The sequence below is a fragment of the Macrotis lagotis genome, chromosome 2 (assembly GCF_037893015.1).
Source record: "Macrotis lagotis isolate mMagLag1 chromosome 2, bilby.v1.9.chrom.fasta, whole genome shotgun sequence".
In the NCBI taxonomy this organism is placed as follows: domain Eukaryota; kingdom Metazoa; phylum Chordata; class Mammalia; order Peramelemorphia; family Peramelidae; genus Macrotis; species Macrotis lagotis.
Window position 1 is genome coordinate 54,341,208 of NC_133659.1, and position 14,829 is coordinate 54,356,036.

General features: G+C 38.5%; 1 protein-coding gene across 3 annotated transcripts in view; it reads left to right on the forward strand.

Moving 5' to 3' along the window:
- Window positions 1-4,813: 4,813 nt before the first annotated feature.
- Window positions 4,814-14,829, forward strand: part of UHMK1 (U2AF homology motif kinase 1) — a 57,656-nt gene continuing 47,640 nt past the window's right edge. For all 3 annotated transcript variants that reach the window (XR_012475582.1, XM_074221857.1, XM_074221858.1), the window contains exons 1-4: window positions 4,814-5,170; window positions 6,513-6,805; window positions 7,511-7,702; window positions 9,456-9,550. Coding sequence is in view for 2 of the 3 variants with exons in the window: in XM_074221857.1 (XP_074077958.1) it covers window positions 4,903-5,170; window positions 6,513-6,805; window positions 7,511-7,702; window positions 9,456-9,550 (848 nt within the window). In the remaining variant the exon portion in view is untranslated. The remainder of the gene's footprint in view (window positions 5,171-6,512; window positions 6,806-7,510; window positions 7,703-9,455; window positions 9,551-14,829) is intronic.

Here is a 14,829-nt window from a genome sequence, read left to right on the forward strand (position 1 = left end):
TTCATCAATAGAATGTTAGGTTTCCTGAGGGTAGGGAATGTGTTAGTTTTTGTCTTTCTGTCCTTGGGACCTATACTATACCTGACCCATATCAGGCACATAATACTGATTGATTTATTGATTGTACTGTACTATAACTAATTCTACACAGAATAACCTGGGAAGTAGTTGCTATTTTCTAAAACACTTCTCTCTATGAATGAAGGCAAAGAAAGTGTAATTCTGATTATCAAGCCAAGAGCCATTCATGCCTTTCAGAATCAACTAATCAAAAAGCATGTATTATATGCTTACTATGTACAGGACACAAAGAAAGGGAAAAAACCTCACTCCTGCCCTCAAGGAGCTTACATTCCTATGGTAGAGATAACAGGAAAATAATTAGGTAGTACAAGATATATAAATAGTTCCTCTGTTATCTTACAGATCAGTTGAAGGAGATTTATCATGTAGATGGATATGTTCAACAGCTCCACCAATAGTATATTAATGTATCTGTCTTCCTACAGACCCTGTAACATTAACTATTTCCACCTTTTATAATCTTTTTTTTGCAAGGTAAATGGGGTTGAGTGGCTTGCCCAAGGTCACACAGCTAGGTAATTATTAAGTGTCTGAGGCCGGATTTGAACTCAGGTACTCCTGACCCCAGGGCCAGTGCTCTGTGCCACTGTGCCACCTAGCCATCCCTATCTTTCGTAATCTTGCCAATTTTCAGGGAGTAAGGTGAAACTTTGTGGATGTTTAGATTTGCATTTTTTATCATTAACAATTTGAGGCAAAATTTCATTTCATTGTTACTAGTTTGAAATTCTTTTTTGCAGAACTGTTTACTCACATCCTTTGACTTATAGAGAATGACTCCTGATCATATATATGTATGTATATATATATATATATATATATTTGTGTTAATTCCTTATTTGTCTTAGCTATCAGGCTGTTATGAGATAATTGACATGAAAATATTTTCCTAATTAACAATTTCCATTCTTATCCTAGCTGCATTGATTTTGTTTCTACAAAAATTTTTCAATTCATGTAATCAAATTGTTCACCTTTCTTGGGGTCACTAGGGTGGCATAGTGGATAGAGCACCGGCCCTGGAGTCAGGAGTACCTGAGTTCAAATCCGGCCTCAGACACTTAATAATTACCTAGCTGTGTGGCCTTGGGCAAGTCACTTAACCCCATTGCTTTGGAAAAACTTAAAAAAATTTACTTCTCCCCTTTGTATATCTATGTATCCAGTTCAAATTTCTCCATTAAGCTTCAGTTCCTCATCACCAACTGCCTATTAGAAAAACTGGATATCCTGGAGACTCAACATATTTAAAACTAAATTCATTTTCTTTTCTCTCAAATCCACTTCTCTTCCAAAAACTTGCTTTTTTTCTTTCAGAGATACCACTTCTCTCCCAATTTCACAGGCTTCACTTGACTTAATTCTAGACTCCTTACTCTTTCCCAGCCCCCATTTTTAATCATACAAATCTTACTGTTTCTTCCTTCAAATTGTCTTAAATGCACTTTCTTCATTCTACTAACATAGCTACCACCTTAATTTGGACCCTTATCCACTTCTCACTTAAAATACTGCAAAAATTAAACAAATGTTTCTGTTTAGCTTTTAAAGCATTTTTATAACTTTGCCCTAACTTGTCTTTCTAATCTCCAACATCTGTTGATTCATTCACATTGGCCTCCCCTCTCTTTCTTGAAGGTGACATTCCAACTCCTGCCTCTGTGCATTTGTTCTGGCCATTGTATTCCTACTTCCAGGTGTGAAATTCATCTCTGTTTCATATCATTACAATTTAAGCACCACCTTCTACATGGAATATTTACTAATCCTCCCCCCCCCAATTAAAGGTTGTAAGGGGTCTCTTGAGCTTGTCTTTTTTTGAGTTGTTATATTTTCCAGAAACAGTGGACCCAGAACATGGAAGAGGCCTCAAATGTGTTAAGGACAAAGGCCTCCCCCCACCCCATACACTTCCACAGCTGACTTAATTTGATGGCAGGAACCCAAACTGAACTCCCTGAATGTCCTTGGGATGCAAGACAGACACCAGTCATTCTATGCCAGGCTGAGGAAAATGCTTCTGTAGTTGGAGTTTTTTGCAGATAAATGGATCCTCTTAGGTTCCCAAGGGGAAAGAATTCAGCTTGCGCCATAGTCTTGCTCCTCCCCTTCAAGAAGAGTCACTGCACCTTTCCCTTCCTATGCCACACCCCTTTCTGCTTTCTCTTCTTACTTTTGTTGTACTGTTACAAATATGAAAACTTCTGTAAAAATGTGAACTCATTGGGTTCTACATGCATGTACATTTCTCTTGTAAGAAACCTGGTTTCCACTTAAGTCTTATGACACTGTGATTGCCTGTTGACATCCCCAAATACAAGTGCTTTCTCTCTCAAAATGTCTTGTGTTTAAATACTTTTAAAAAAGTGTTTTAGTGGAAGGAGTAGAAAAGTAGTGCAGAGTGCTGACCTTGGAGTCAAGAACAACTTGATTCAAGCCCCATTTTTGACATATCCTGGCTATTTGGCCCTAAACAACCTAACCTCTAGTATTCCAAACAGGGGTATAAAATACAGTTCAGGCTGCAAACTGCCCAAACCAGACGGAATTGTAATTGAGAAATATTTAACAAAATAAAAATACACTAAAACATAGATAATAATACATTTTAAAACAAATCAATATGCAGCTTGCAGGGATCCTTAGGAACAGTTTAATGGACCCCATTTTGTTTTACTTTGATAACAATGTGCTATACAACTTATGGAGAAGCTGCCAATCTGTACTGGTAGAGTGAGGATCCTAACCCAAAAGATTCCTAAAGCAATGACAATTATAGTTCTAGGACTTAGACCTATTTATTTGTATTTACTCTGAATCAAATTTGCTTTTTATATCTTCCCCTTCATAATGTAAGTTCCTTTTGAGGAGAGATGTTTCATTCATTGTATTTGTATCCCAACCCTAGTTATATCTAGCAGAGTTTAGGGTATATAAAAGGCATGGGTGTTTAAAACAAAGTGCACAATACATTTGGTTGATTATAAGACTTTTAAACTTAGGTCATGTAGCTTAGAAACTTATTATGATAAAGGGGTAGGTAGGTTAACCAGTGGAAAGTGTCAGACTGAAAAATCATGTCTTACCTTATACCCCTGGAGTTCATGAAGGAATTTTTGCCAACTATTAGGAAAAGGGTTGAAAAGAGGTTCTTCCAGTTAAATAATACAATCTCATGTTTTGTTAAGGACTCTCAGTTCAGAATTCACTTCTCTGGTTCTGTTTCAAGGTGGGTGACAAGATCACTCACTTCAACAAACTGGAGAAATGAGTTTCCTTTTGTTCCCTCTTTTTTGAAGAGTACAGTTCTTCAATGTAAAGACTAACAGACTGCCTTCTGTGGGGGTGGGGGGAGGGAAGCAGGATTAGGGGAAAAATTGTAAAATTCCAAAATAAATAATTTAAAATTTAAAAAAAGGGTACAGTTTTTGATCAACTGTCTCACTGTACAGAGTACTTATTTAAAAAAAATGAAATGGTACTTTAGTCACATCACTTTTGCTTCTTAGTAATCTGTCCTCCCCTTTAACCTTCTTCCTCTTTACTCTCCTCCCAGCCCTGTTCCTTTCTTCTCCAGTACCCACCCCTACAGTTTCCCTACTTTCCATCCCTACTCCCACCTTTTCCTATTGATGACTTCCTCTTGAAGCTTTCATTTTGTGGAAAGACTCAGACCAAACTGCCTTTATGCTCTTTCTAGCCCTGCTCCTGACTCCCTGGAGCTTCAAAATCATTTGCATTTCATTACTAATCCTCACTCCTCCATTTTTCAGCTTCATTTGGTATCTAGTCTTTCTCTGTGAAGATATAAACTCCTTGAGGATAGGAACTATCTTTTCATGTCTGTATCCTGAATGCTTTATAAGGGGTCTGGTATATAATAAACTTTAAAAATGTCCCTTCCTTTTCTTCCTTCCTTCCTTTTTGCTCCTTCATTCTTTTCCTTCTTTTTCCTTCCTTCCCTCCTTCCTTCATCTTCCTTCTTCCCTCCTGCCTTCCTTCCTTCTCCTTCCTCTTTGCTCCTTCCTTTCCTTTTACCCTCCCCTCCTTCCTTCTTTTCCTTCCTCTTTGCTCCTTCATTCCTTTTTCCTTCCTTCCTTTTCCTTCCTCTTTGCTCCTTCCTTTCCTTTTTTCCTCCCCTCCTTCCTTCCTTTTTTCCTTCCTTCTTTTCCCCTCCCTCCCTCCTTCCTTCCTTGCTCTGCCCCCCCCGTTCCGTGGGAAGCCCCCCACATGCCAGCGGCGCAGCCCCCCGTGGGCGTCCCCTGTCCCCGGAGAGGTCAGACTGTTTCCTTGTCGCTGTCCCGGGGCCGAGCCCGGTGGTCGCACAGGACCCTTGGCCTGCCATCTGGGAGAGCTTTTTAGAGGGGCCGCGGGGCGCCGGGGGCCCCGGCCAGCTGCCCCCAAGTAGCGCCGGAGAGGCGGGGGTGGGCGCCCCCTCCTGGCAGGGCTCACTTTAAGGGCAGGGCCCGGGAGACGCCTCCGGAGGCCCCCCCCCCCTCCCGCCTCGGCCCCAGCCTCCCCCGCCCCCGCAGGCCTGTCATCGCCGCCTGCCGACTGCGCATGTCCGCTGGGCGGCGGCCCCGCCCGCTCCGTGGGTTCGGCTTCGGGATTGGCTCGGCGGGGACTTCCGGCGGCCCCGGGGGCTTCCGCTGTCATGGCGGCTTGAGGGCTCCGCCGTCGCGCTGGTCGCCGCGGCCGTCCCTCAGGCGGCGGAGTCGCTGGCCCCCGCGTCCGGGGATGTGACCGAGGGCCGCAGCGGCCTGTCCCGGGCTCCGCGCCAGCTCTCCTGCCCGTCGCCCGCCTCGCCCTCTTCCCGCCATGGCGGGGTCTGGCTGCGTGTGGGGCGCGGAGCCGCCCCGCTTCCTGGAGGCCTTCGGGCGGCTCTGGCAGGTGCAGAGCCGGCTGGGCAGCGGCTCCTCGGCCTCCGTGTACCGAGTGCGCTGCTGCGGGACGCCCGGATCGCCGCCCGGCGCCCTCAAGCAGTTCCTTCCGCCCGGCACCAGCGGGGCCGCGGCCTCGGCCGCCGAGTACGGCTTCCGCAAGGAGCGGGCGGCGCTGGAGCAGTTACAGGGCCACCGCAACATCGGTAACCGCCGCCGCGAGCCGGCCCTGCCCCCCCCCGAGGGAACGCCCGGGGCGGGCCATGAAACGGGGGGCAGAGAGGGGCGCGGCTTCTGGCGCCCAGGGGCACCCCGCCCTCCCAGCCCCCCGAGGGCTTTTTAACCCATAAACGTGTACTAGGTGGCAGGCACTGCCCTTAGGCGCAGGAAAAGGGAAATGCTCCAAGTGTGTTGTTAAGTCAGCCACCGGGACGAGACCTAACCCTCTGCCCTTAATCCTATTGTAGAGGAGGGGAAGCCCGCCCAGGATTGCCCCCTTAATCCAGCGGCTTGGCTTGTCCAGAAACCGGCGCCTAAAAGGTGTTTAACCACTGCCTTATAAGGTCTGAGTCTGTGATCCTGACAGTTACCGGTTTTTCCGGATGATCTATCTTAAAATAAAGACTAAACTACCCTATTATTATGAGGGTCTAGTCACAAAGTAGGTCTGAAGTCAATAATGTTAAAAAAATGTGATGAAATTGAAAATTGAGCATAAAAACTACCTTCCTTTATTATCCTAAGGCTCTTGATGAACATTGGATTATCTGTAGCTTTTTTTTTTAAGAAAAGGCAGGACTTTTTGTTTCCGGTTTGCTGAGTTTTCAAATTCCTTTCTGAAAGGAGAAATACTGCTAGTGAAAATAAATAAATATAAATATAAAAATACTAGCATTTTTTATTAATGATTCATCACTGTCTCTATGACATTAGTAAATGTGAAAAGGACTTAAGAAAGTCATTAAGACAGTAGCATTCATTATTCAGACCTAAAAGATAGAATTTCTTTGAAAATTTGAGTTCAGATGTCATTGAACTCCCCCTAATTTAAGTGACTTAGGAACTAGACCTAAGGAAACTTTCTCAGTGCATGCTAATCAAAATTTTCTCTGCAGCACTGAGATACTGGACATACCTTGTATCAGAGGCTTATCTTAAACCTAGATCTTCTTGGCCCTTCCATTACCCTACACCTCTCCAATTGTAATTAATAATCCCCAATAAAATCACAGATAATAAGCCAACATTTGATATTTTATTTCTCCTCCAACTTTTTCTCTTGTTTTGCCTCATGACATTTTGTCTGTTATCAATTTTGTTTGCATTCTTAATTCATATTCTTTTACTTCCCAGTGCCTGTGTTTATAATTATTAACATGTTTTGTGATCAACTTGTAAAGATTATCATATGCAGTTAAATATGTGTTTTTATCTAATTGCCAAGAGCTTGTCTTTAGAAAATGTGTTTTTCTTTTGTTATCCTTATTAAGAGCTTCTGTAATCTATTATGACACTGTAATGTCTCCTATGATTTGTTTCTTGCTTTAGTGACTCTGTATGGAGTATTTACGATTCAGTTTTCTCCAAATATGCCATCACGCTGTCTACTTCTTGAACTTCTGGATGTCAGTGTTTCGGAACTACTTTTATATTCTAATCACCAAGGGTGTTCCATGTGGATGATCCAGCACTGTGCCAGAGATGTCTTAGAGGCCCTGGCTTTTCTTCACCATGAGGGTTATGTCCATGCAGACCTAAAGCCACGTAACATACTATGGAGTGCAGAAAATGAGTGCTTCAAACTCATTGACTTTGGTCTTAGCTTCAAAGAAGGTAATCAGGTATGAGGCCATCCTTTCATAATGACAGGCAGCATAATTTGAGCTGAGCCAATGGACTTCTATTTCATAGTGGGAGAGGTTTAACTAGAGTTTGGGGACAATTTTATCTGACATAATTGAATGTCAGAAAAGAACTGAACAGAATTTCTTTTGTGTCTAGCAAGTTTCTTGAGGCCATTGAGATAGAGATCTTTGTATTTCTTCTACTGCTACTGCCTTTAAAAAAAAAGGATGTAATTCTTTGTTGGTAGAAGGAAAAAAAATAAATGACAGCTCTCTATAGTAATATTTGGTAGGTGTCTGTGGGATATCTACCTGATTGCTGTGATCCTAGTGTTTGTTGAGGGTCTGGACTGGCCTTCTTATAAGAATTCAGCTCAAAGCTCTAGCAGACTCCCTTTATCTTGGTTTATTGGATCTCTGTTGAATGTCCTTATCTTTTAGTACTTGATAGGTGTGAAAATTGTGACTAAATGTATTTTTGTGCATTTATTATCCTGGAAATCTAAGCATACATAATATAATTGATTGTAGGAACAGATTAACCACTGTGCCAAGAATCAGAATAGCCCTTTCATGATGCTATCAACATTACTGACTTGACAGTGAGCTATTAGAAAACATATATTATGTGATAGAAAATTATGGGAGATGGAAGAACTTTTCTACATTGGTTTGTATTTTTCTGTTCTTACTCATTTTTAGGATGTAAAGTATATCCAGACAGACGGGTATCGGGCTCCAGAAGCAGAATTGCAGAATTGTTTGGCCCAGGCTGGGTTGCAGAGTGAAACGGAATGTACCTCAGCTGTTGATTTGTGGAGCCTCGGAATCATCTTACTGGAAATGTTCTCAGGAATGAAACTGAAACATACAGTCAGATCTCAGGAATGGAAGGTAACTGTCCACTCCTTGATTTTGAGCTTATTAATAGATATATTTCCATCATTTTACCTATTTTAAAAATGCCACTTTTACCAGAACAGCCCCAGAAGGCTCTGTGATCTCTCTTCTCCCCTCTGCTGTGAACTGTCTGTGAACATGTCACTTTCTTTGAGCCTAAGTTTTTTCCTCTCTAAAATGGGGATTATATTTGTGATGCCTGCTTACCTCGCAGCCCTATGAAGCCAAGGAGATAATGTATGGTAAAACTTGAATAAAGGATTGTCCACTAGAAAGGCAGGTGGTTAAGGAGAAAAAGTGTGTTCTGACAGCAAAAGGCAACCATAAATATTTTAATGAATTGAAATTCTATACAAATTCTGTTGGGTGTTTTTTTTTTTGTAATTTCAGTACTTTAGAGAAGTCTTCATGGTAGTATATGAATAATGCTGTATTAAGAAACCAGGATGACTTTTGGTATCTGTCAGTAAGCATGTATAGATTCATTTATCAAGCACTTTGAACCACAGAACAGGGATTTATCCCCACCCCCCCCACCTGCTCATTATATTGCTGACGTTGCAGGACATAGAAGAAACACACACCTAGTGTGTGCTGTCAGAATTTATTTTGGGGGAAATAAATGGAGGATCCAATATTGCTTTCATTCCAGGATTCTGCCTGCTGTTGTATGTGAGGGATATAGTAATGAAAGTGTAAGAGGGAGTACATGGTTGGTCTCCACTTGCTTGTTCATTCATTTCAGAAAATGAGGAGATGGAGCAGAAGAGATACAATTGTAAACAAAATGTATCATACAGATATATATATATATGAAACACTGCTAGAAACCAGAGAGAGTCTTCCATTATCACAATGTTAGAGATGAAAAATGATAATATATATGTATGTATATTTATATGTATATGTATAAAGATAACAATGCTTACTGCATCAGAACATGTACATCTCTGTTTTGTACTTTGACAATTCTATACTTTCTGCACTAAAAATCACCTATGAATTCCAGATTTTTACCGTATTTTACAGACATTTCTAGACTATGTTGATCAATTAGTGTAATCAATAGCAGGTAAGAATTTTCAAACCAATAATTACAAAGGAGAACATCACCTAAGGGTCTTCAATTAAGTATACAGGAAAAGTCGTAAATCAAGTCATGTCCTTCTCTTCTCATCCTTTACTTAGGACAAGGCATAATCTAAAGAAAGTTTGAAATCTAGCAGATGCTCCATAAAATAACTGTTCAATTGAGTTTGCACTTGTTGTTCATGTGCCACATCAGAACTGTGCTTCTATACAGCTGGCTTCTAGGTGGCATTGCAGTGGATTGAGCTCTGGCCTGAAGTCAGAAAGACTCATCCTTCTGAGTTCAAATCTGGTTTCAGACCATTCCTAGCTGTGTGACCTGGGGCAAGTCATTTAACCCTGTTTGCCACAGTTTCCTCAAGTGTAAAATGAGCTAGAGAAGGAAATGACCAGCACTACAGTATCTTTGCCAGGACCCCAAAATGGGCTCACAGAGAATTAGACATGACTGAACAACAACATGATTCTGTTGCTTTTGTGGGAGAGTTAATTGACACATCACCTGTCCCTAATAGGTTCATTGGAACCAGACACTATGCCCTATACTTTTTTAATCCCCATAACACTTAATATACCATTATAAGAAACATTCACTGCATAAGGAATTGAATTACCAAAATATATCCTTTTCCTTCCTTTCTATTTTTCTCACCCCAAGGCAAACAGTTCAGCTATCATCGATCACATATTTACCAGTAAAGGTGTGGTGACCTCTGCAATCCCAGCCTATCACCTCAGAGACCTTATCAAAAGGTATATCACATACTTCTTAAATTTTCCATAATTAGGAAATAAAGTTATTCAAACCTATAAAAATCTTTGCTCTCGAAGAAGTTCTTGTGTATCCCATAGAAGTTACTTTGTATTAAGAATTCTGAGATGGCTGAGCTACTACATTGTGTTATAACCATACTGGATGTAGAGTTAGGAGACCTGGGTTTGAAAGGTTCAGACATTTGGTAAGTATGTGTGGGGTTAATTGCTTGTATGAGATGATTTCTTGACTGTGAAGTGTAGGAATAGTGATAGCACCTGTCTTCCGAGGAACAGATGAAGCTATATATAAAAAAAGCTCTAGGAATCTTGAATAATATCTCATGCCATCTGTTATTAATGTTGTATTCAAAAGAGTTTTTAACTTCTTTTTGTTGAGAGCCAGATGCTGTGCCCCTTTTTAAAACTTTGACCTGGCAGATGTTTATTAACTACTACTAAAAACCAAACAAAATTAAAACAAAAAAGCCAAATATCTATTTCCTTGACTTCTTGAAGCTTTAGTTAGGCACATGTTTTTATTTTAAGGAGAAGAACATTTTTAAGATCACTTAGATGACTTTCCTATGTTGTGAAATGAAGTACAATTTTGGCTATGAAGTTTAAAACAACAAGCCTGATACTTTTTTAATAGGATATTAAACATTTACAAAATTATTTTTAAGGGGGTAGGAATGTTTCTGATACCTTTCAAATCCAAATACACTGTGTATAGTTTATAAATAATAATGTGACCTATTAAGCGACATTTTTGATTTCTAGTTATATGGACCAAGAGTAAGCTTGCCTGTAGAGCAGGAATGGGGAACTTTTTTCTGCCAAGAGCCATTTGGATATTTATATCAAAATTTGCCTACTCTATTTGGTCAAACATTTAATTAATTCGCCCTTTAAAAACTCCTTGATTGATAGATTTTGAGTCCTGCCTGGGGACAGTACTAGACCAAATAATTTCATGGGCCTTATATGACCCACTAGCTGGATGTCCCATTCCCCTGCTATAGAGGAAGGTTGTGAAAGAATATATGTCTTTTTAAAATTTTAATTAATGTTTTTTACTTTGCTTATTTATTTCTGAATTTTACAATTTTTCCCCTAATCTCACCTCCCTCTCCCCACCCTCACAGAAGGCAGGCTGATAGTCTTTACATTGTTTCCATGCTATACATTGATCTAAGTTGAATGTGTTGAGAGAGAAATCATAGGAAAAGAAAATATAAGAGATAGCAAAATTACGTAATAAGATAAGATTTTGTTTTTTTAAATTAAAGGTATTACTCTTCTGTCTTTGTTCAAACTATACAATTCTTTCTCTGGACACAGATGGTATTCTCCATCGTAAATAACCCAAACTTGTCCCTGATTGTTGGTTGCACTGATGGAATGAGCAAGTCCATTAAGATTGATCTTCAACCCCATGTTGCTGTTATGGTGTATAATGTTCTTCTGGTTCTGCTCATCTCAGCATCATTTCATGCAAATCCTTCCTGAATTCCCATCCCTTCTGGTTTCAATAAAACATTAGTGTTCCATAATGTACATATACCACAATTTGTTCAGCCATTCCCCAATTGATGGACATTTAGTCAATTTCCAATTCTTTGCCACCACAAACAGGACTACTATGAATATTTTTGCATAAATATAGAGCCTATACCAGAGAGTTTTGATGATTGATGCCTCATAATATAATTTTAGATCTGGTAGGGCTAAGCCACCTTTTTTGTACTTTTTTTTCTGTTAAATCCCTATTTATTTCTCCATATGAATTTACTAAATAAGTTGTTTAATTTAGGTAGAATTGTTATTTTTATTATATTAGCTTGGCCTATCCATGAGCAGTTGATATTTGCCCAGTTATTTAAATCTGATTTCTTTGTGTGTGAGAAGTGTTTTGTTTTCATAAAGTTTCCGAGTTTGCCTTGGCAGGTAGACTCCCAAGAATTTTATATTGTCTGAAGTTACTTTGAATAGGATTTCTCTTACTAGCTCTATCTGCTATATCTTGATAGTCATATATAGAAATGTTGAGGATTTATGAGGGTTTATTTTATATCTTGTGACTTTGCTAATGTTGCTAATTTTTTCCAGTAGTTTTTTAGATAATGTTTTAGGATTTTTCTAGGTATATCATCATGTCATCTGCAAAGAGTGAGAGTTTTGTCTTTCTTCCCAATTCTAATTCCTTCGATTTCTTTTTCTTTTCTTATTGTGGAAACTAACATTTCTTTTTTTTTAAATTTATTTTTATTATAACATTTCTAATATATTGAATAGTAGTGGTGATAATGGGCATCCTTGTTTCACCTCTGATCTTATTGGGAATGCCTCTAGCCTATCCCCATTGCATATAATGCTTTTTGATGGTTTCAGATAGATACAGCTTGTTATTCTAAGGAACAATCCATTTATTCGTATGCTCTCTAGTGTTTTTAGTGGGAATGGGTGCTGTACTTTGTCAAAGGCTTTTTCAGCATCTATTGATATAATCATATGATTTTTGATAGGTTTGTTATTGAAATAATTAATTATACTAACAGTTTTCCTAACACTGAACCAGCCTTGCATTACTGGGATAAATCCTACTTGGTCATCATGTATTATCCTAGTGATAACTTGCTGTAATCATTTCGCTAAGATTTTATTTAAGATTTTTGCATCTATATTCATCAGGGAGATAGATGTATAATTTTCTTTCTCTCTTTTGACTCTTCCTTGTTTAGGTATCAGCACGATATTGGTGTCATAGAAAGAATTAGGCAGAGTTCTGTCTCCATCTGTTTTTCCAAAGTTTTTATAAAGAACTAGAGCCATTGTTCCTTAAATGTTTGATAGAATTCATTTGTGAATACATCTAGCCCTGGAGATTTTTTCTTAAGGAGTTCAGTAATAGCTTGTTGAATTTCTTTTTCTGAGATAGGGTTATTTAGGTATTTGATCACTTCTTCATTAGTGGTGAATTCACCTCTCTTATTTATGATATTAGCAATTTGATTTTCTTTTTTTTAAATCAAATTAACCAGAGGTTTATCAATTTTATTGTTTTTGTTTTTTATAAAATCAACTCTTGGTTTTATTTGACCATTGTTCCTTAAATGTTTGATACAATTCATTTGTGAATCCATCTAGCCCTGGAGATTTTTTCTTAAGGAGTTCAGTAATGGCTTGTTGAATTTCTTTTTCTGAGATAGGGTTATTTAGGTATTTGATCACTTCTTCATTAGTGGTGAATTCACCTCATTTATGATATTAGCAATTTGATTTTCTTTTTTTTTTTTAAATCAAATTAACCAGAGGTTTATCAATTTTATTGTTTTTTTTATAAAATCAACTCTTGGTTTTATTTAATAGTTCAATAGTTTTCTTGCTTTTGATTTTATTAATTTCTCCTTTAATTTTTTAAAATTTCTAATTTGATATTTCATTGGGGTTTTTAATTTGTTCTTTCTCTGATTTTTTTAGTTACTTGTTTAGTTCCTTGATTTGCTCTTTCTCTAATTTATTTATGTATGCAATTAAAGATATAGCATATCCCCTGACAATTGCCTTGGTATCCCATAAGTTTTGGTTTGTTGTTTCATTACTGTCATTATCTAGGATGAAATCATTAATTTTTTGTATAATTTGTTGTTTGATCTACTTATTCTTTACAATGAGGTTATTTAGTTTTCAATTAGTTTTAGGTCTATCTCTCCCTGGCCCATTATTGCATGTAAGTTTTATTGCATTATGATCTGAGAAGGATGTATTCACTATTTCTGCTTTTTTTGCATTTGATTATTAGGTTTTTATGCCCTAGTACATGGTCAATTTTTGTGTAAGTGCCATGTACTGGAGAAAATAATATATATTCCTTTCTATCCCCATTCAACTTTCTCCAGGGGTCTATCATGCCTAGGTTTTCTAACAATCTATTTACTTCCTTAACTTCCTTCTTGTTTATTTTATGGTTAGATTTATCTAAATATGAGCTTAGGAGGTTGAGGTCTCCCACCAGTAGAGATTTGCTGTCCTTGTCTTCCTGTAACTCATTAAACTTCTCTAAGAATTTGGATGCTAGGGTAGCTAGGTGGTGCAGTGGATAAAGCACTGACCCTGGAGTTCAGGAGTACCTGGGTTCAAATCTGGTCTGAGACACTTAATAATTACCTAGCTGTGTGGCCTTGGGCAAGCTACTTAACCACATTTGCCTTGCAAAAAAAAAAAACAACCTAAAAAAAAAGAATTTGGATGCTATACCACTTGGTGCATACATATTTAGTATCAAAATTGCTTCATTGTCTATGGTACCTTTTTGGAGGATACAATTTCCTTCCTTATCTCTTTTAATGAGATCTATTTTTGCAGCTGTTTTGTCTGATATAAGAATTGCTATCCCTGTTTTTTTCACCTCAGCTGAAGCAAAATATATTTTGCTCCAACCTTTTACCTTTACTCTCTCTATATATCTCTCTGCTTCAAATGAGTTTCTTGTAAGTAGCATATTGTAGCATTAATCCACTTTTTTTATTTGCTTACATTTTATGGGAGAGTATCTCATTCACATTCAAAGTTATAATTACTCTTTATTGCCCTCCATGCTATCTTCTCTCAGTTTGTATTTCCCCCTTTTTCACTTTATCCATATTCCCCAGTATTTTGTTTCTGAATACCACTGCTTTCACTTTGTTTGCTCCCTTATATCTAACCCCCTCCCCTTTCTTTCCCTTTTCCCTTTGCCCCTTCCTCCTCCCCTTCCTCTTCCCCCCTTCCCCTTTCCCCTTTTAATACTTGAAAGGTAAGATAAGTTTCTTAATTCAATTGTGTGTGTGTGTGTGTGTGTGTGTGTGTGTGTGTATGTTAACTTTAAGCCAAGTCTGATGAAAGTAAGATTCAGTCAGTTCTTACTTCCTCTCTTGTTCCCCTCTATTGCAGTAGGTCCTTTGTATTTCTTTATGTAATGTGATTTACCCCATTCAATCTCCTCCATCCTCCTGTCTCTTTACTGTCCCCTTTTTAAGGAGATAATTGTTTTTAAATTATTCTATCAGAGTCACAGTTAAGTCATGAGTGTCCATCACTTTTCTCTAAGTATATTCTCTCTCTTAGAGTTATAATTCTCCAGTTATGAGAGTCTTTCCGCCAGGTGGGGATAAGCCAGTTCATCTTATCAGATAGCAGTTTTTTTTCTTTACCCTTTTTTTAACCTTTTCATGTGCCTCTTGGTTCTCCTGTTTGAAGTCCAAATTTTTGCTCTGATCTTTTCATCAGGAAAAGTT